This window comes from Coregonus lavaretus (assembly GCF_964263955.1).
Source record: "Coregonus lavaretus genome assembly, chromosome: 32".
NCBI lineage: Eukaryota > Metazoa > Chordata > Actinopteri > Salmoniformes > Salmonidae > Coregonus > Coregonus lavaretus.
The window spans coordinates 14,780,737-14,800,616 of record NC_140019.1 but is presented as its reverse complement, the minus strand read 5'-3'; the positions used below and the strand labels follow the sequence as shown (position 1 = coordinate 14,800,616).

Genomic DNA, 19,880 nt, shown 5'->3' with positions numbered 1-19,880 from the left:
CAACTAGCCGGTGCCCCCGCACATTGACTCTGCACCGGTACCCCCCTGTATATATAGCCTCCCTACTGTTATTTTATTTTACTTCTGCTCTTTTTTTCTCAACACTTTTTTGTTGTTTTATTCTACTTTTTTTATTAAAAATAAATGCACTGTTGGTTAAGGGCTGTAAGTAAGCATTTCACTGTAATGTCTGCACCTGTTGTATTCGGCGCATGTGGCCAATACATTTTGATTTGATTTGATTTGATTTAGTGTATTTTAGAGTATAACTTTGTTTGGGAGTGTTTAGCGAATGCAGCGCGTGATGTAAGCAGAATAATAATATACAGTAGAGATAGACCTATGTACAGCAAAAATATACATCTGGTCTGATTTAAACTCCTATAAGTCTTTATTCTGGAAACATTTGTATTATTATTTTTTACAATAGAATAGGCCGTCCTGTAAATTTGTAAGCCTTTAAAATGATAAACAGTCGTTCTCTTCATTGATAATATTTAAATCCCATTTTGTCAGTATGATTATTGTTTCACACTTGTTTAATTTTGGCACAATTGTTTCATTCTCTTCTGCAATTGGTCAAAGCAAACGCCGGTAAATACTTGGGGAAAGAGGAATGCGTTTCCTCTGTTTCGATTGGCTGCGGAACAAGAACCTTCGCAATTTTATAGTCTCGAGATCAGCCGCAGCTGAAACCGAAAATGTCTGATCCCACGGTTGCAGATACTCGCCGATTAAACTCTAAACCGCAGGATCTCACAGATGCGTATGGCCCCCCAAGCAATTTTCTTGAAATCGACGTTTATGACCCACAAACGATTGGAGTCGGCCGGAACCGATTCACCACCTATGAAGTGCGAATGCGGGTGAGTGTTCTAGGTCGGTACTAGCTTGCAGTATTGAAATCGAGGCCGGTGATATTGGCAGGGCCTAGTTTAGGTGACGCTAGTATGATGAGGGAACATTGGTGGGACGGTTTTTCGAGAGAGACTCGACTTTTTGCTGTTCAAATGCTTAGCCTTTCACTTCTTAGTCATTTCAAATAATCGTTTCATCCAAATTCCTGATGCAGTCGTCGCTAATATGGCTACCACCAATATCAAATAGCCAGTATGTGAAAGGACTGTCTTGTTAGTTTGGGTAGCAGTGTTTCTGCCAGATAACATACTGACTAGCACGGGCTATATGTCTTTTATTCTACTTTGTTGAATTCTGTACGATGTATAGGCTTTTTCTCCAACCCAGAATAAAAGCCTGCACACCCTGGGATTCACCAGGACCAATATTGGAGAATACTGGGCCAGCTAACACTGTAGTTATGAGATAGGCAACCATACATTGGGGTGTTAAACCATCATGGTATTAGAAAGATCTGTTTGTACATGGGCTAGTCTCTTAAATCCCAGACCTAGGACATGCTGGAACAGAGAGAACATGGGCTGAGGGATATACAAAACTTGCACAGTGTGTACTGTATACCCTTACTTACTACTACAAACCTCAATGTATTAATGCAACAATTTCATATACACTCAACTCTGCGTTTCCCTACTCCCTAAAGATGTGGTTGCATTATGAACCATCCATTATCACTAGACACAGCACCACACACCAGTGTCACAAAACTGAACAGTGGTTTTCACAGATTGAGATAAAATGCTGATCAAATTATACATTAGTGAGGGGTTCTGGTGTAAGCTCTGATGTCTGGCCACGTCACTGGACATGTATATGATGTACTGGAAATGGATTGTAGTGATTTAATATATTTTTTCACATGCAGACAAATCTTCCCATCTTCAAACTTAAGGACTCTGTTGTGCGAAGAAGGTACAGTGATTTTGAGTGGCTGAAGAATGAGCTGGAGAGAGACAGTAAGGTAGGTTCACACACTGCATAACTACTTGCCTGCATGTCTGACCAGTATAATACTAATCAAAACGGAAATGTTTAATACATTTTTGTAGTTGGAATTAGTGTCTGTTTCTATGTGACTAAGTAACTAATTTACTGATAAGTTGTGTGCTTTCTAAAGATTGTGGTGCCCCCTCTCCCTGGGAAAGCTTTAAAGAGACAGCTTCCCTTCCGAGGAGATGAAGGTATCTTTGAGGAGTCCTTCATTGAAGAACGGAGGGTAGGCTTGGAGCAGTTCATCAACAGGTGTGTATCGTTTCTGTCTATAGTATTTCTCTCTGTATGGCTGTGTCTCCATTTCAGGTCATTATCAAATTAACTCCCAGCCATCTGCCTTTGACGCCACTAATAATCAATTATGATTTCTAGGTAACTGAAACCTGCTTCTCTCTCCTCTATCACCAGACTTGCAGGTCATCCCCTGGCCCAGAATGAGCGCTGTCTTCACATGTTCCTTCAGGATGAGTCCATTGACCGGAACTACATTCCTGGAAAAGTACGCAAGTAGGATTGGCATGGTTGGGGTTCCGACTGGGTGGGTGTGGTGAAGATGCCGGTGGCAGTAGGTAGGATGGGCTGGCTGCTCCATAGCGGTTTCCATCCATCTCTCCCAGGAAGGGAATAGTATTTTATTTTTACACCAACAAATATAAATATTGTGTGTGTACAGTGCATTCGGAAAGAATTCAGACCCCTTGACTTTTTCCACATTTTGTTACGTTAAAGCATTATTCTAAAATTGATTAAATCAAAAATGTTATTCATTAATCTACACACAATAGCCCAAAATGACAAAGCGAAAACAGGTTTTTAGACATTTTTGCAAATTTATTAAAAATACCTTATTGACATAAATATTCAGACCCTTTGCGATGAGACTCGAAATTGAGCTCAGGTGCATCCTGTTTCCATTGATTATCATTGAGATGTTTCTACAACTTGATTGGAGTCCACCTGTGGTAAATTCAATTGATTGGACATGATTTGGAAAGGCACACACCTGTCTATATAAGGTCCCACAGTTGACAGTGCATGTCAGAGCGAAAGCCATGAGGTCGAAGGAATTATCCGTAGACCTCCGAGACAGGATTGTGTCGAGGCACAGATTTACATTTACGTCATTTAGCAGACGCTCTTATCCAGAGCGACTTACAAATTGGTGCATTCAACTTATGATAGCCAGTGGGACAACCACTTTTTTTTAGGGGGGGGGGTGGGGGAGGGGGGGTAGAAAGATTACTTTTATACTATTCCAGGTATTCCTTAAAGAGGTAGGGTTTCAAGTGTCTCCTGAAGGTGGTCAGTGACTCCGCTGTCCTGGCGTCATGGGGGAGCTTGTTCCACCATTGGGGTGCCAGAGCAGCGAATAGCTTTGACTGGGCTGAGCAGGAACTGTGCTTCGGTAGAGGTAGGGGGGCTAGCAGGCCAGAGGTGGATGAACGTAGTGCCCTCATTTGGGTGTAGGGTCTGATCAGAGCCTGAAGGTAAGGAGGTGCCGTTCCCCTCACAGCTCCGTAAGCAAGCACCATGGTCTTGTAGTAGATGCGAGCCTCAACTGGAAGCAAGTGGAGTGTGCGGAGGAGCGGGGTGACATGAGAGAACTTGGGAAGGTTGAACACCAGATGGGCTGTAGCGTTCTGGAATAAGTTGTAGGGGTTTAATGGCACAGGCAGGGAGCCCAGCCAACAGCGAGTTGCAGTAATCCAGAAGGGAGATGACAAGTGCCTGGATTAGGACCTGTGCCGCTTTCTGTGTAAGGTAGGGTCGTACTCTGTGAATGTTGTAGAGCATGAACCTGCAGTATCGGGTCACCACTTTGATGTTAGCGGAGAACGACAGGGTGTTGTCCAGGGTCACGCCAAGGTTCTTTGCACTCTGGGAGGAGGACACACTGGATTTGTCAACCGTGATGGCAAGATCATGGAGCAGGCAGTCCTTCCCCGGGAGGAAGAGCCACTCCGTCTTGCCGAGGTTCAGCTTGAGGTGGTGATCCGACATCCACACTGATATGTCTGCCAGACATGCAGAGATGCGATTCGCCACCTGGTTATCAGAAGGGGGAAAGGAGAACATTTATTGTGTGTCGTCTGCATAGCAATGATAGGAGAGACCATGTGAGGATATGACAGATCCAAGTGACTTGGTGTATAGAGCGAATAGGAGCGGGCCTAGAATTGAGCCCTGGGGGACACCAGTGGTGAGAGCACGTGGTGCGGAGACAGATTCTCGCCATGCCACCTGGTAGGAGCGACCTGTCAGGTAGGACGCAATCCAAGAGTGAGCAGCGCCGGAGATGCCCAACTCGGAGAGGGTGGAGAGGAGGATCTGATGGTTCACAGTATCAAAGGCAGCAGATATGTCTAGAAGGATAAGAGCAGAGGAGAGAGAGTTAGCTTTAGCAGTGCGGAGAGCCTCCGTGACAAAGAGAAGAGCAGTCTCAGTTGAATGACCAGTCTTGAAACCTGACTGGTTTGGATCAAGAAGGTCATTCTGAAAAAGATCGCAGGAGAGTTTGCTAGAGACGGCACGCTCAAGAGTTTTGGAGAGAAAAGAAAGAAGGGATACTGGTCTGTAGTTGTTGACATCGGAGGGTTCGAGTGTAGGTTTTTTGAGGAGGGGTGCAACTCTCGCTCTCTTGAAGACGGAAGGGACATGGCCAGCGGTCAAGGATGAGTTGATGAGCGAGGTGAGGTAAGGGAGAAGGTCTCCGGAAATGGTCTGGAGAAGAGAGGAGGGGATAGGGTCAATCGGGCAGGTTGTTGGGCGGCTGGCCGTCACAAGTCGCAAAATTTCACCTGGAGAGAGAGGGGAGAAAGAAGTCAAAGCATAGGGTAGAGCAGTGTGAGCAGGACCAGCTGTGTCATTTGACTTAATAAATGAGGATCGGATGTCGTCAACCTTATTTTCAAAATGGTTGACGAAGTCATCCACAGAGAGGGAGGAGGAGGATTAAGCAGGGAGGAGAAGGTGGTAAAGAGCTTCCTAGGGTTAGAGGCAGAGGCTTGACATTTAGAGTGGTAGAAAGTGGCTTTAGCAGCAGAAACAGAGGAAGAGAATGTAGAGAGGAGGGAGTGAAAAGATGACAGGTCCGCAGGGAGTCTAGTTTTCCTCCATTTCCGCTCGGCTGCCCGGAGCCCTGTTCTGTGAGCTCGCAATGAGTCGTCAAGCCACGGAGCAGGAGGGGAGGACCGAGCCGGCCGGGAGGATAGGGGACATAGAGAGTCAAAAGATGCAGAAAGGCAGGAGAGGAGGGTTGAGTAGGCAGAATCAGGAGATCGGAGGGAGAAGGATTTAGCAGAGGGAAGAGATGATAGGATGGAAGAGGAGAGAGTAGCGGGAGAGAGAGAGCGAAGGTTGCGACGGCACATTACCATCTGTCGAGGGGCAGAGTGAGCAGTGTTGGAGGAGAGCGAGAGAGAAAAGGATACAAAGTAGTGGTCGGAGACTTGGTGGGGAGTTGCAGTGAGATTAGTAGAAGAACAGCATCTAGTAAAGATGAGGTCAAGCGTATTGCCTGCCTTGTGAGTAGGGGGGAACGGTGAGAGGGTGTGGTCAAAAGAGGAAAGGAGTGGAAAGATCTGGGGAAGGGTACCAAAACATTTCTGCAGCATTGAAGGTCCCCAAGAACACAGTGGCCTCCATCATTCTTCAATGGAAGAAGTTTGGAACCACCAAGACTTTTCCTAGAGCTGGCCGCCCGGCCAAACTGCGCAATCAGGGGAGAAGGGCCTTGGTCAGGGAGGTGACCAAAAACCCGATGGTCACTCTGACAGAGCTCCAGAGTTTCTCTGTGGAGATCGGAGAACCTTCCAGAAGGACAACCATCTCTGCAACGCTCCACTTATCAGGCCTTTATGGTAGAGTGGCCAGATGGAAGCCACTCCTCAGTAAAAGGCACATGACAGCCTGCTTGGAGTTTGCCAAGAGGCACCTAAAAGGACTCAGACCATGAAAAACAAGATGAAACCAAGATTTAACTCTTTGGCCTGAATGCCAAGCGTCACGTCTGGAGGAAACCTGGCACCATCCCTACGGTGAAGGTTGGGGGTGGCAGCATCATGCTGTGGGGATGATATTCAGCGGCAGGGACTGGGATACTAGTCAGGATCAAGGGAAAGATGAACGGAGCAAAGTACAGAGAGCTCCTTGATGAAAACCTGCTCAGGACCTCAGACTGGGGTGAAGGTTCACCTTCCAACAGGACAACAACACTAAGCACACAGCTAAGACAACGCAGAAGTGGCTTCGGAACAAGTCTCTGAATGTCCTTGAGTGGCCCAGCCAGAGCCCGCACTTGAACCTGATCGAACATCTTTGGAGAGACCTGAAAATAGATGTGCAGCAACGCTCCCCATCCAACCTGACAGAGCTTGAGAGGATCTGCAGAGAAGAATGGGAGAAACTCCCCAAATACAGGTGTGCCATGCCCAAGAAGACTCAAGGCTGTAATCGCTGCCAAAGGTGCTTCAACAAAGTACTGAGTAAAGCGTCAGAATACTTATGTAAAAGTGATATTTCAGTTGTATTTTTTAAAATAAATTTGCTAAAATTTATATAAACCTGTTTTTGCTTTGTCATTATGGGGTATTGTGTGTAGAATGATGAAGAAAAAAAACAATTTTATCCATTTTAGAAATAAGGCTGTAACGTAACAATGTGGAAAAAGTCAAGGGGTCTGAATACTTCTGAATGCTGTGTGTTTGTACATACATACATACACTACCAGTCAAAAGTTAGGTTTTCACTTTCTTTTTTCTTACTTTTTTACATACAAAACTATGAAATAACACATATGGAATCATATAGTAACCCAAAAAGTGTTAAACAAATCAAAATAGATTTGAGATTCTTCAAATAGCCACCCTTTGCCTTGATGACAGCTTTGCACACTCTTGGCATTCTCTCAACCAGCTTCATGAGGTAGTCACCTGGAATGCATTTCAATTAACAGGTGTGCCTTCTTAAAAGTTAATTTGTGGAATTTCTTTCCTCCTTCATGCATTTGAGCCAATCAGTTGTGTTGTGACAAGGTATACAGAAGATAGCCCTTTTTGGTAAAAGACAAAGTCCATATTAAGGCAAGAACATCTCAAATAAGCAAATAGAAACGACAGTCCATCATTATTTTAAGACATGAAGGAAAGTCAATATGGAATATTTCAAGAACAGTGCAGTCGCAAAAACCATCAAGCGCTATGATGAAACTGGCTCTCATGAGGACTGCCACAGGAATGGAAGACCCAGAGTTACCTCTGCTGCAGAGGATAAGTTCATTAGTTACCAGCCTCAGAAATTGCAGCCCAAATAAATGCTTCACAGAGTTCAAGTCAGACACATCTCAACATCAACTGTTCAGAGCTGGTCCTCACTACATATTCGTCGCCAAACCCACTGGCTCCAGGCCATCTATAAATCACTGCTAGGCAAATCCCCGCCTTATCTTAGCTCATTGGTCACCATAGCAACACCCACCCCTTAGTATGCGCTCCAGCAGGTATATCTCACTGGTCATCCCCAAAGCCAACACCTCCTTTGGCCGCCATTCCTTCCAGTTCTCTGCTGCCAATGACTGGAACAAATTGCAAAAATCTTTGAAGCTGGAGACTCTTATCTCCCTCACTAACTTTAAGCATCAGTTGTCAGAGCACCTTACCGATCACTGCACCTGTACACAGCCCATCTGAAATTAGCCCGCCCAACTACCTCATCCCTATATTGTTATTTATTTTGCTCATTTGTACCCCAGTATCTCTATTTGCACATCATCTCTTGCATATCTATCATTCCGGTGTTAATACTAATTGTAATTATTTTGCACTATAGCCTATTTATTGCCTTACCTCCATAACTTGCTACATTTGCACACACTGTATATATATATTGTTGTATTTTTGACTTTATGTTTTGTTTTACCCCATATGTAACTCTGTGTTGTTGTTTTTATCGCACTGCTTTGCTTTATCTTGGCCAGGTCGCAGTTGTAAATGAGAACTTGTTCTCAACTGGCTTACCTGGTTAAATAAAGGTGAACAAAAAAAATAAAAAAAGAGGGGACTGTGTGAATCAGGCCTTCATGGTCAAATTGCTGCAAATAAACCACTACTAAAGGACACCAATAAGAAGAGGAGACCTTTTTGGGCCAAGAAACACGAGCAATGGGCATTAGACTGGTGGAAATGTGGTGAACGGAGGATCTCCGCATGTGTGTTTCCCACCGTAACGCATGGAGGAGGAGGTGTTATGGTGTGGGGGGGGCTTTGCTGGTGACACTGTCTGTGATTGATTTAGAATTCAAGGCACACTTAACCAGCATAGCTACCACAGCATTCTGCAGTGATACACCATCCCATCTGGTTTGGGCTTAGTGGGACTATGATTTGTTTTTCAACAGGACAATGACCCAACACACCTCCAGGCTGTGTAAGGGCTATTTGACCAAGAAGGAGAGTGATGGAGTGCTACATCAGATGACCTGGTCTCCACAATCACCCGAGCTCAACCCAATTGAGATGGTTTGGGATGAGTTGGACCGCAGACTGAAGGAAAAGCAGCCAACAAGTGCTCAGCATATGTGGGAACTCCTTCAAGACTGTTGGAAAAGCATTCCAGGTGAAGCTGGTTGAGAGAATGCCAAGAGTGTGCAAAGCTGTCATCAAGGCAAATGGTGGCTACTTTGAAGAATCTCAAATATAAAATATATTTGAATTTGTTTAACACTTTTTTTTTTTGGTGGTTACTACATGATTCCATATTTGTTTTCATAGTTTTGATGTTTTCACTATTATTCTACAATGTAGAAAATAGTCAAAATAAAGAAAAACCCTTGAATGAGTAGGTGTGTCCAAACTTTTGACTGGTAGTGTGTGTATATATATGTATGTATGTATGTATGTATGTATGTATGTATGTATGTATATGTGTATGTATACAGTGAGGGGAAAAAAGTATTTGATCCCCTGCTGATTTTGTGCGTTTGCCCACTGACCAAGAAATGATCAGTCTATAATTTTAATGGTAGGTTTATTTGAACAGTGAGAGACAGAATAACAACAAAAAAATCCAGAAAAACGCATGTCATAAATGTTATAAATTGATTTGCATTTTAATGAGGGAAATAAGTATTTGACCCCCTCTCAATCAGAAAGATTTCTGGCTCCCAGGTGTCTTTTATACAGGTAACGAGCTGAGATTAGTAGCACACTCTTAAAGGGAGTGCTCCTAATCTGTCATGACACATGTCCACAGAAGCAATCAATCAATCAGATTCCAAACTCTCCACCATAGCCAAGACCAAAGAGCTCTCCGAGGATGTCAGGGTCAAGATTGTAGACCTACACAACGCTGGAATGGGCTACAAGACCATCGCCAAGCAGCTTGGTGAGAAGGTAACAACAGTTGGTGCGATTATTCGCAAATGGAAGAAACACAAAAGAACTGTCAATCTCCCTCGGCCTGGGGCTCCATGCAAGATCTCACCTCGTGGAGTTGCAATGATCATGAGAACGGTGAGGAATCAGCCCAGAACTACACGGGAGGATCTTGTCAATGATCTCAAGGCAGCTGGGACCATAGTCACCAAGAAAACAATTGGTAACACACTACGCTGTGAAGGACTGAAATCCTGCAGCGCCTGCAAGGTCCCCCTGCTCAAGAAAGCACATATACAGGCCCGTCTGAAGTTTGCCAGTGAACATCTGAATGATTCAGAGGAGAACTGGGTGAAAGTGTTGGGTCAGATTAGATTAGCTCTTTGGCATCAACTCAACTCGCCGTGTTTGGAGGAGGAGGAATGCTGCCTATGACCCCAAGAACACCATCCCCACTGTCAAACATGGAGGTGGAAACATTATGCTTTCGGGGTGTTTTTCTGCTATGGGGACAGGACAACTTCACCGCATCAAAGGGACGATGGACGGGGCCATGTACCGTCAAATCTTGGGTGAGAACCTCCTTCCCTCAGCCAGGGCATTGAAAATGGGTCGTGTATGGGTATTCCAGCATGACAATGACCCAAAACACACGGCCAAGGCAACGAAGGAGTGGCTCAAGAAGAAGCACATTAAGGTCCTGGAGTGGCCTAGCCAGTCTCCAGACCTTAATCCCATAGAAAATCTGTGGAGGGAGCTGAAGGTTCGAGTTGCCAAAAGTCAGCCTCGAAACCATAATGACTTGGAGAAGATCTGCAAAGAGGAGTGGGACAGAATCCCTCCTGAGATGTGTGCAAACCTGGTGGCCAACTACAAGAAACATCTGACCTCTGTGATTGCCAACAAGGGTTTTGCCACCAAGTACTAAGTCATGTTTTGCAGAGGGGTCAAATACTTATTTCACTCATTAAAATGCAAATCAATTTATGACATTTTTGACATGTGTTTTTCTGGATTTTGTTGTTGTTATTCTGTCTCTCACTGTTCAAATAAACCTACCATTAAAATTATAGACTGATCATGTCTTTGTCAGTGGGCAAACGTACAAAATCAGCAAGGGATCAAATACTTTATTCCCTCACTGTATGTGTGTATATACAGTGGGGGGAAAAAAGTATTTAGTCAGCCACCAGTTGTGCAAGTTCTCCCACTTAAAAAGATGAGAGAGGCCTGTAATTTTCATCATAGGTACACATCAACTATGACAGACAAAATTAGGAAAAAAAATCCAGAAAATCACATTGTAGGATTTTTAATGAATTTATTTGCAAATTATGGTGGAAAATAAGTATTTGGTCAATAACAAAAGTTTCTCAATACTTTGTTATGTACCCTTTGTTGGCAATGACACAGGTCAAACGTTTTCTGTAAGTCTTCACAAGGTTTTCACACACTGTTGCTGGTATTTTGGCCCATTCCTCCATGCAGATCTCCTCTAGAGCAGTGATGTTTTGGGGCTGTCGCTGGGCAACACAGACTTTCAACTCCCTCCAAAGATGTTCTATGGGGTTGAGATCTGGAGACTGGCTAGGCCACTCCAGGACCTTGAAATGCTTCTTACGAAGCCACTCCTTCGTTGCCCGGGCGGTGTGTTTGGGATCATTGTCATGCTGAAAGACCCAGCCACGTTTCATCTTCAATGCCCTTGCTGATGGAAGGAGGTTTTCACTCAAAATCTCACAATACATGGCCCCATTCATTCTTTCCTTTACACGGATCAGTCGTCCTGGTCCCTTTGCAGAAAAACAGCCCCAAAGCATGATGTTTCCACCCCCATGCTTCACAGTAGGTATGGTGTTCTTTGGATGCAACTCAGCATTCTTTGTCCTCCAAACACGACGAGTTGAGTTTTTACCAAAAAGTTATATTTTGGTTTCATCTGACCATATGACATTCTCCCAATCCTCTTCTGGATCATCCAAATGCACTCTAGCAAACTTCAGACGGGCCTGGACATGTACTGGCTTAAGCAGGGGGACACGTCTGGCACTGCAGGATTTGAGTCCCTGGCGGCGTAGTGTGTTACTGATGGTAGGCTTTGTTACTTTGGTCCCAGCTCTCTGCAGGTCATTCACTAGGTCCCCCCGTGTGGTTCTGGGATTTTTGCTCACCGTTCTTGTGATCATTTTGACCCCACGGGGTGAGATCTTGCGTGGAGCCCCAGATCGAGGTAGATTATCAGTGGTCTTGTATGTCTTCCATTTCCTAATAATTGTTTCCACAGTTGATTTCTTCAAACCAAGCTGCTTACCTATTGCAGATTCAGTCTTCCCAGCCTGGTGCAGGTCTACAATTTTGTTTCTGGTGTCCTTTGACAGCTCTTTGGTCTTGGCCATAGTGGAGTTTGGAGTGTGACTGTTTGAGGTTGTGGACAGGTGTCTTTTATACTGATAACAAGTTCAAACAGGTGCCATTAATACAGGTAACGAGTGGAGGACAGAGGAGTTTCTTAAAGAAGAAGTTACAGGTCTGTGAGAGCCAGAAATCTTGCTTGTTTGTAGGTGACCAAATACATATTTTCCACCATAATTTGCAAATAAATTCATAAAAAATCCTACAATGTGATTTTCTGTATTTTTTTAAAACTCATTTTGTCTGTCATATTTGACGTGTACCTATGATGAAAATTACAGGCCTCTCTCATCTTTTTAAGTGGGAGAACTTGCACAATTGGTGGCTGACTAAATACTTTTTTCCCCACTGTGTGTGTGTGTGTGTGTGTGTATATAATAATAGAGAGAGATCTATATCTATCCAAAAGTATGTGGACACCTGCTTGTCGAACATCTCATTCAAAAATCATGGACATTAATATGGAATTGGTCCCCCCTTTTGCTGCAATAACAGCCTCCACTCTTCTGGGAAGGCTTTCCACTAGATGTTGGAACATTGCTGCGGGGACTTGCTTCCATTTAGCCACGAGCATTAGTGAGGTCGGGCACTGATGTTAGGTGGTTATGCCTGGCTCACAGTCGGCGTTCCAATTCATCCCAAAGGTGTTCGATGGGGTTGAGCTCAGGGCTCTGTGCAGGCCAGTCAAATTACTCCACACAGATCGATAAACCATTTCTGTATGGACCTCGCTTTGTGCACGGGGGCATTGTCATGCTGAAACAGGAAAGGGCCTTCCCCAAACTGTTGCCCTGAAGTTGGAAGCACAGAATCGTCTAAAATGTCATTGTATGCTGTAGCGTTACAATTTCCCTTCACTGAAACTAAGGGTCCTAGCCCGAACCAGAGTATGGGAGCGGAGTTGAGCGGTTGGAAATCCGCTCATGGAGCGGTGCTTGTGCTCCGGCGCTCCACGTCCTTTCCAACCTCCGCTAAAAACCGCTCTGCGCTCACAGGAAAAAAAACTGCAACTCCAAATTCGCTCAATTCTTTAAATTCACAATTTAACCAACACCCATCTATTTTGTGACTACCTGGGCCAAACCGTATGATTTGAATGAATATGATATTTGAATAAACATGAAAAGGTGAATGTAAGAAGCGCACATCATTTCAAATAGGCTACATGTCCTATTAAACAGCATATAAACACTCTAAATAGGTCAGGAGCCAGATGGCGAGCCTAAGAAGGAACGAAAATGAATTATGTTCGGCTATATTATTTCAAGGCTATAGCCGACAAAGAAATACACTGAAGCATTTGCGAGTGCGACACACTAGGCTGGCAGGGACATAAAGGGCTCAGCATTTAAACAACATTTTGTTGTATTAAATCATTATAGTCTATCAATTGCTCATATAGGCTGTGACTTAGAATTTCAATGCAAATTTCAATGAAAAAATGAATTTTTTAAATTCATTTTTAGAAACACGAGTTTGGCCAGTCTGTGGCTTCAGACTGGTGATGGTGCCTGGAGAGAATATCCTCTCCACAGTTGCAGAGCTCCTGGGGACGCTATACACCCTTTTGACCACTCTTGCCAGATGCAGAGTTGTTACAATTTATTTTTCTATAAGTAGGCCTAAGGTTTCTTTTGGCAAAATAACCCAATCAAAAGCTCCTTGAACGTGGGAATATGCCAGGCATATTGGGCCAAAGTCAATTATGGCCTATTTGTATAGATAATAGAACAAAAATCAACGAAACATTTAAGAGATCTGATTTGACTTTGGCCCAATATGCCTGGCACTTAATTATCTACCCACCTTGTTCACGTAGTAAGTACACCATCATGCTTTCGGGATATGTGTCTTTTCAGATTCCACAGTGATTCTTTAGTTGTGGACAATACATCACCCCACTCCCTCTCTTGCTCTTGGTCCTCATCATTGTAAGTCACTTTGATTTTGCACCTGTGTGTTTTATCAGTTTCTTTATGAAAATATTTAGCGAACTCCATGACAGTAGCTAAAGCAAGGGGGTTTAGCAGCACACAAGTAGACTACAAATGAATGCTGGGCCGGGCATGCCCTGAGCTCATAAAGTGAGCGCTACTGGAGCGAAATTGGTGCGGGCGAGAAGGCTGAAACTCCAGCCTTTGGGAATCTCACTCCACGCTCCAGTCAAATTGTGCACGCTCCGCTCCCATACTCTGGCCCAAACCATGAAAAACAACCCCAGACCATTATTCCTCCTCCATCAAACTTTACAGTTGACACTATGCATTCGGGCAGGTAGCGTTCTCTCAGCATCCGCCAAACCCATATTCGTCCGTCGGCCTGCCAGATGGTGAAGCGTGATTCATCACGCCAGAGAACACGCTTCCACTGCTCCAGAGTCCAATGGCACGCACGCTTTAAGCCACTCCAGCCGACGCTTGGCATTGCGCATGGTGATCTATGGCTTGTGTGCAACTGCTCAGCCATGGAAACCCATTTCATGAAGCTCCTGACGAACAGTTATTGTGCCGACGTTGCTCCCAGAGGCAGGTTGCAACTCCGTAGTGAGGACAGACCATTTTTACGCGCTTCTGCACTCGGTGGTCCCGTTCTGTGAGCTTGTGTGGCCTACCACTTCATGGCTGAGCCATTGTTGCTCCTAGACGTTTCCACTTCACAATACCAGCACTTACAGTTGACCGGGTCAGCTCTAGCAGGGCAGAAATGTAACTAACGGACTTGTTGGAAAGGTGGAGTCCTATGACGGTGCCACGTTGAAAGTCATTGAGCTCCTCAGTAGGCCATTCTACAGCCAATGTTTGTCTATGGAGATTGCATGGCTGTGTGCTTGATTTTATACACCTGTCAGCAACAGGTGTGGCTGAAATAGCCGAATCCACTAATTTGAAGGGGTGGCCACATACTTTTGTATATATAGTGTGTGTGTATATGTGTACACACAAGTATGACCTCGGCTTTCAAGTCTTGATTTGTATCTATATTTTACTAATTTCATGCTTACTTGAAGCATAATCGTGTGGAATTATAAGATAATTATGCATAACATAATGCATGATATCTATTCATGTGTAAATGTGTCTGATTGTTTCTCATCAATTAAAATGTAAAAATGAAGAAATACTGTATGTAGCAGGGGGATGAAAGGATTGTTCTCAAATGTCAGAGATTACATTTTGCAGTGGTTTAAGGAACCTGAAAACACTGTTCTCTGTATCACAGGTTCTTGTGTCTTACAATGTCTTTCCCCTTTTCTTAGGTGTGAATAAAGTAAGTTTGGTTATGCTTTTTATACGTATTAATACCATTGTGATAATCCCCCCCCCCCCCCCCCCCCGGAAAGCTTTTGCATGTATCACATGGTAAATTCAGTTTTGGTATAGCGGGTTACCAATGATACATCCATGCATTTACACACAAACATCTGTCTTCGCTTCGCCTCTACTTTCTCAATCAGCACTTGTCCGTAACCTTCTCCTTTGTTCATTTTCCCTGAGTAAATGCAAGTGTAACTGTTGGCATGATATGGTTGCATGCGTGGTGTAATCTTCAAAGTTCATATTTAGTAGAGATAAGTTACTTACTTCCCCCTTTGACTCAAACCAGTCATGCAGGCTTTCAAGGGGACACTAAGTGAGACCTAGAGGGCAGTATCTAACATACTGTATATCATGTAGACTTCTTCATTGTTATGCTAACTGTTGTTGGTATTTTTTTAATGACATATTACATGTAATTACGTTGAAGTACCAGTGTACATCATCTGCTCATCTCCAGCACCCTAAAGTCTGCTTCTGATACAGTACACTGATACTGGTAACACAATTGCTCTATGAATCATTGACTCTAGTTTTTCAATCATAATTTTTTTTTTTTTTTTAAAGAGGCTCGATTTCAAACGGACCGTGCTTTGGCTTTTTAATCGGTCAAATGGAACATACCCCTAAAATCATATAACTTTTTATTATTCTATGATAGATTGTTAACCCAGCAATAGAATCAGAGCCTAGAACTAACCTACACACACCTACCCTACCCATTTTTCCTAGTAGTTACTATGTTATAGAACATTACTGTTCTACAAGTAAAGTCTATGTGCCTTTTGTTTAAACTTTAATGTCTTGGTCTACATAAAGTTCAGCAAGGCTATAAAGGAGACTGTAGAAATGGCAACTAATGTTCAGATGCTAATGAGGCCATAAATGACCTGTGAATTGTTTTCCTTTCTAAAGCAGCCCAGGGATGAAAAATTGTCTACTCTGCCCCCCACCCCTACACCTCCTGGCTGTTTGGCTTTATCATTAGAGCCCGCGCTTCCTCTTCCACAGGGGGCCTCCTCTCACATCCTCCTTAACAACTGCATCTCTGTCGGAACGCTCTGTAAATACTATGTACATATATACATATCTTATTTGTAATCTATGTCGGGGGAAGCTGTCAGGATACTTGCATGAAGAGCATTTAACTTGTAGCAGAAGTTTGAGTGGAGAAGGTGATTTCATGAAACGAGTTAGTTAGCTACCTTGGGTAAACCTTTTGGAACAAGAATATTTTCTAGTAGACTTGAGGCTTAGTCAGTAAGGGTAATGATTTGGTAATGGTTAACAACAAATTAGAAAATACTGAGTTGTTTCAGTAACACAGGTTTGCTTCCTAACTCATGAATTCTGCTTGGCGAAATATAATTTGGTGTAGATTTCTCATGTGAAAATGACAAAGCCTCTGAATACTTATTCCAGAGCCACCAGTTTCTTAGTTATAGAGATTGATCTCTAGATTTTCAAAGGGAAACCTGGCCTACCTGACTCGCCAACACAAAGAAAATCATTCTATTACGTTCCATAATTTTATTTTATTTTTTATATGTACTTGACAACTCATTAGTAAGTCTTGATAGAGGAATGATTCCACAGTATAATTTTATTTTATAATTTTATTTTCGCCAAGAGTTATGATTGAGTCTTAGGGGACAAATATTCATACCACCTCAATGGTCATCAAAGATTCCATGGCACTTGCTGCAATAGTAGGGATGTTAACCCTGATCTCTTCTTGGGAAAACTCCCAACCTAGCTTCTCACCACCATGGCCACATAATCATTCTAAACCTCTCTTCTCTACTGCAATACTATTGTAGGTTGTTGTTGTTTTAACTTGTGAAATAAAGGTTGATCGATAACAACTAGAATGTCCAGCAGGATACCTATTTTACACTTGCTGATACAGGGTTGTTTAATGTGTGGGGTGAGGCTGATTGTACAAAGGCCGGCCCTCTCAATCTGATTGCTCTGCAGCCCTGTCAATCACCCTTCACACCTCTGTTCATTCAACCAATTAGGGCGCTTGGATGGGAGAAGAAGCAAGTATTGCCCAATGACCATAGAGAATGATAGAGGCCTCTAGTGGCCAAAAGGTCATATTAGCATGGGCAGCGCCATTGAGGCCTTCCATCATTTTATTGTCTGGGTGGGACTTCCAACTTCATTGGCTGATCCCTCCTGGTGATCTTGTTGGAGTCAAGTCCAAACGTGTCCTCAGGAGTGATCAGCCAATCGTGAAGAAGAAAATGGACTACTTCAGAATGGAGATGGCATCAATGGAACTGCCCATGCTGAAAGACACTAACAAAGATGAGTCCTCTATCTATGGTAATGACGGACTCCACCATGCAGTGTTTGTCCATCAAACCTAACCACACAACCATAAAGAACTATCTCTAATGGAAACAGCTGTGTGCGGTGTTGACAAGACAAGTGATCAGTATGGGCCTTAACATCTAACCGGACAGCACTATAGTGAGCAAACCAAAAGCAATCAGCATTAAATGTATATGCACAGCCAACCGCTCAGACAAGCTCCAACCAGCCGTTTTGTCATGGTCCTAGTTCTCGCCGGATTTAGCGACCAACAATTATTTTCATTGATGCAGCCGGACATTTTTGTAATCAAGCACCAAAGACAGTCCCTGCTGCCCTGTGATTGTGCCATGCCTTCCTGAAACATCCTCGGCCTCACCACAACAAAACTGATGGCTACTCGCCAACCATTTCATTGGGGTTTTATGTTCATGTGTATTTGACCGCCATTCAAATACATAAAGGCTGATTGTTGCTTCCTCTTTATTTTTTACATTATTGACCACAATGTAATGTTAGTTTATTAAACCGCTGTGAAAATCTATCAATGCTGGTTTTGTCATTTAACAAATTATTATGTTATTATGGCCCAATCTCTATTACCAATTTAGTGGAAATTACTTTCCCCAATTAGTAGTCTTTCAATTATCAAGACCTACCATTGGTCAAGAAGAGAAAGAGAAAAGGCAAGGAAGCGACCAGACTAGAGGGAGAGAGCCTAGCCCAATATGGCTGCGTTTGGACAGGTGGCCCATTTCTGATATTTTTTCTGAAAAAGATCTGATGTGATTGGTCAATATACCAATTAGTGGAAGAAATATACAAATTGGGCTTCCTGTGTAAACGCAACCTCTTGACTAATTATTTAATTAATGAGACAAAGTCTAAAGGCGTCTGCATTCATAGGTTCGGTTTGCTCCTAGCAGAACTCAGCTAGGCGAAGCGACCGTCTGTGCTCTCATACTCCCTAAAAACCTTTGCTTGAAAAACAAGAAAAAAGCAGAAATATTGTTGTTTGTTCCTCTTGAGCCACCGTAGGAACAACATAGCCAGAAACACTTCCTTAAAATAGCCTGAATTAATCTAAAGTTAGTCAAGAAATCTTTCTTTCATTTCAGGTCTTAGTCACGCAATTTTACATCTAGCTAAGATGTCTGGTGCACTATTTCTTAAGTGAAATGTGCATGAAAACTAGTTGTCTCTCATTAAGGACGACAAACACTTTATGTTCCCAGTCTTACTAGAAGTAGAACTTATGACCAATCACCAATGAAGGGGTGTAGTCTTCCGCTACCGAACTCGACTTGCCTCAAGAAAAAATGTGCACCAACAAAGACCAAAACGAACAAAATTGTCAGAATATATGCCCGAACTGTTTAGACTGGGAAGCATATGGTAAGCTTAATGCTGCATTCACGTGCTAGTCTAAACTAGGACATTTATACACACTTGCCACGTTCAACGAATCAGCAAGTCGGAAATTTCCGAGTTCCCACTAGCATGTGAATGTGACATGGTCCAATAACTACCTGCTAACAGCATGTGTACCGTGTCCCAAGCTACATCCATAATCGTTCAGATTGGAGAATCACCGTTTGCGTCGCAGAGCAGTGACCAGAGCATCACAATTGTGATGTATTATGGGTAAATTGGGACTGACTGATCTATAAATAATATTGAGTAGTTATTTATGATGCAGGGTGATTTGTAGATCAGTCAGTTTCGACTCGTTTTTAAAGTCTGCTACAATGTTGAAGCGCCCATTAAATCCAGTGTTTTTAGAGGCTACCTCCCCGAATCAAAACAAAACATGGGTTCCATGTTGTATTCTCACTTTTTGCACGCGCACCGGTCTGTGTTTCACACCTGTTTGTCTAGCTAATCAGCCTTGCAATGAGGGCACCATGCTGCCCCAGAGGGGAAGTAGAGGAAACGTGCGTGCAAATGCTAGAACAAAACATTGCCATCCATATTAGATTTTGATTTGGGGAGGGGGTAGCATCTAAAAACTGGATTTAATAGTTGCTTGTTCTCTGCTCAGCGACACAAACGGCGATTATCCAATCGGAACCTTGTACTGATTATGGTTGTAGCTTCGGATGTGGTGGGACACATGCTGCTAGCAGGTACAGGCATTGGACCATGACTTATCTTGCTCGCTGTCGCTATGGAATGCCCTTTGACTAAGTCTTATTAATGAAATAATTAATCAGAGGTCTAATATAGGCCGTCATTGTAAATAAGAATTTGTTCTTAACTGACTTGCCTAGTTAAATGTTAAATAAAATATTAATAAAATTGGGCTAGAAAAGAGACATACCTGGTGTAATAGCATTCAAGTAATATTCCTAAATATTTTTCTCAAGGAATTTTATGAATCTATCTACTACAATGTAGTAGATAAAAAAAGACAGACAATTGTGGTGGAAATTCAACACCAGGGACACCTGAAGTCAATCTTAAATTAATTACTCTTTGTCAGCTAGCTGGAGAGGTTCCAACAAACTTAATGCACCTTAGTGAATGTCTGTCAGGAGCTCCGCTGGGGCAGTCT

At 43.2% G+C, this 19,880-nt stretch overlaps 1 protein-coding gene across 5 annotated transcripts; it reads left to right on the top strand.

The window, feature by feature from the left end:
• Nucleotides 1-623: 623 nt before the first annotated feature.
• Nucleotides 624-17,870, top strand: LOC311107961 (sorting nexin-12-like). Of its 5 annotated transcripts, none has more exons than XM_084150589.1 (6): nucleotides 624-866; nucleotides 1,811-1,879; nucleotides 2,036-2,160; nucleotides 2,320-2,410; nucleotides 14,913-14,960; nucleotides 15,926-17,870. In XM_084150589.1, the coding sequence occupies exons 1-6, from the start codon at nucleotides 702-704 to the stop codon at nucleotides 16,106-16,108; spliced, it is 681 nt and encodes a 226-aa protein (XP_084006715.1). In that variant the 5' UTR covers nucleotides 624-701; the 3' UTR covers nucleotides 16,109-17,870. The 5 variants fall into 5 exon arrangements, with proteins under 5 accessions (XP_084006715.1, XP_084006718.1, XP_084006717.1 ...); XM_084150588.1 differs by having other exon boundaries at nucleotides 650-866; nucleotides 1,784-1,879; XM_084150592.1 differs by lacking the exon at nucleotides 14,913-14,960 and having other exon boundaries at nucleotides 2,320-2,418.
• The last annotated feature ends 2,010 nt before the right edge of the window (nucleotides 17,871-19,880 follow it).

Coding starts and splice junctions, on each gene's coding strand:
- LOC311107961 (XM_084150588.1), top strand. CDS start 702: ATGTCTGATCCCACGGTTGCAGATACTCGCCGATTAAACTCTAAACCG. Junction 2,161..2,319: donor TTGGAGCAGTTCATCAACAG/GTGTGTATCGTT, acceptor CTCTATCACCAG/ACTTGCAGGTCATCCCCTGG. Junction 2,411..14,912: donor GGAACTACATTCCTGGAAAA/GTACGCAAGTAG, acceptor TCTGTATCACAG/GTTCTTGTGTCTTACAATGT.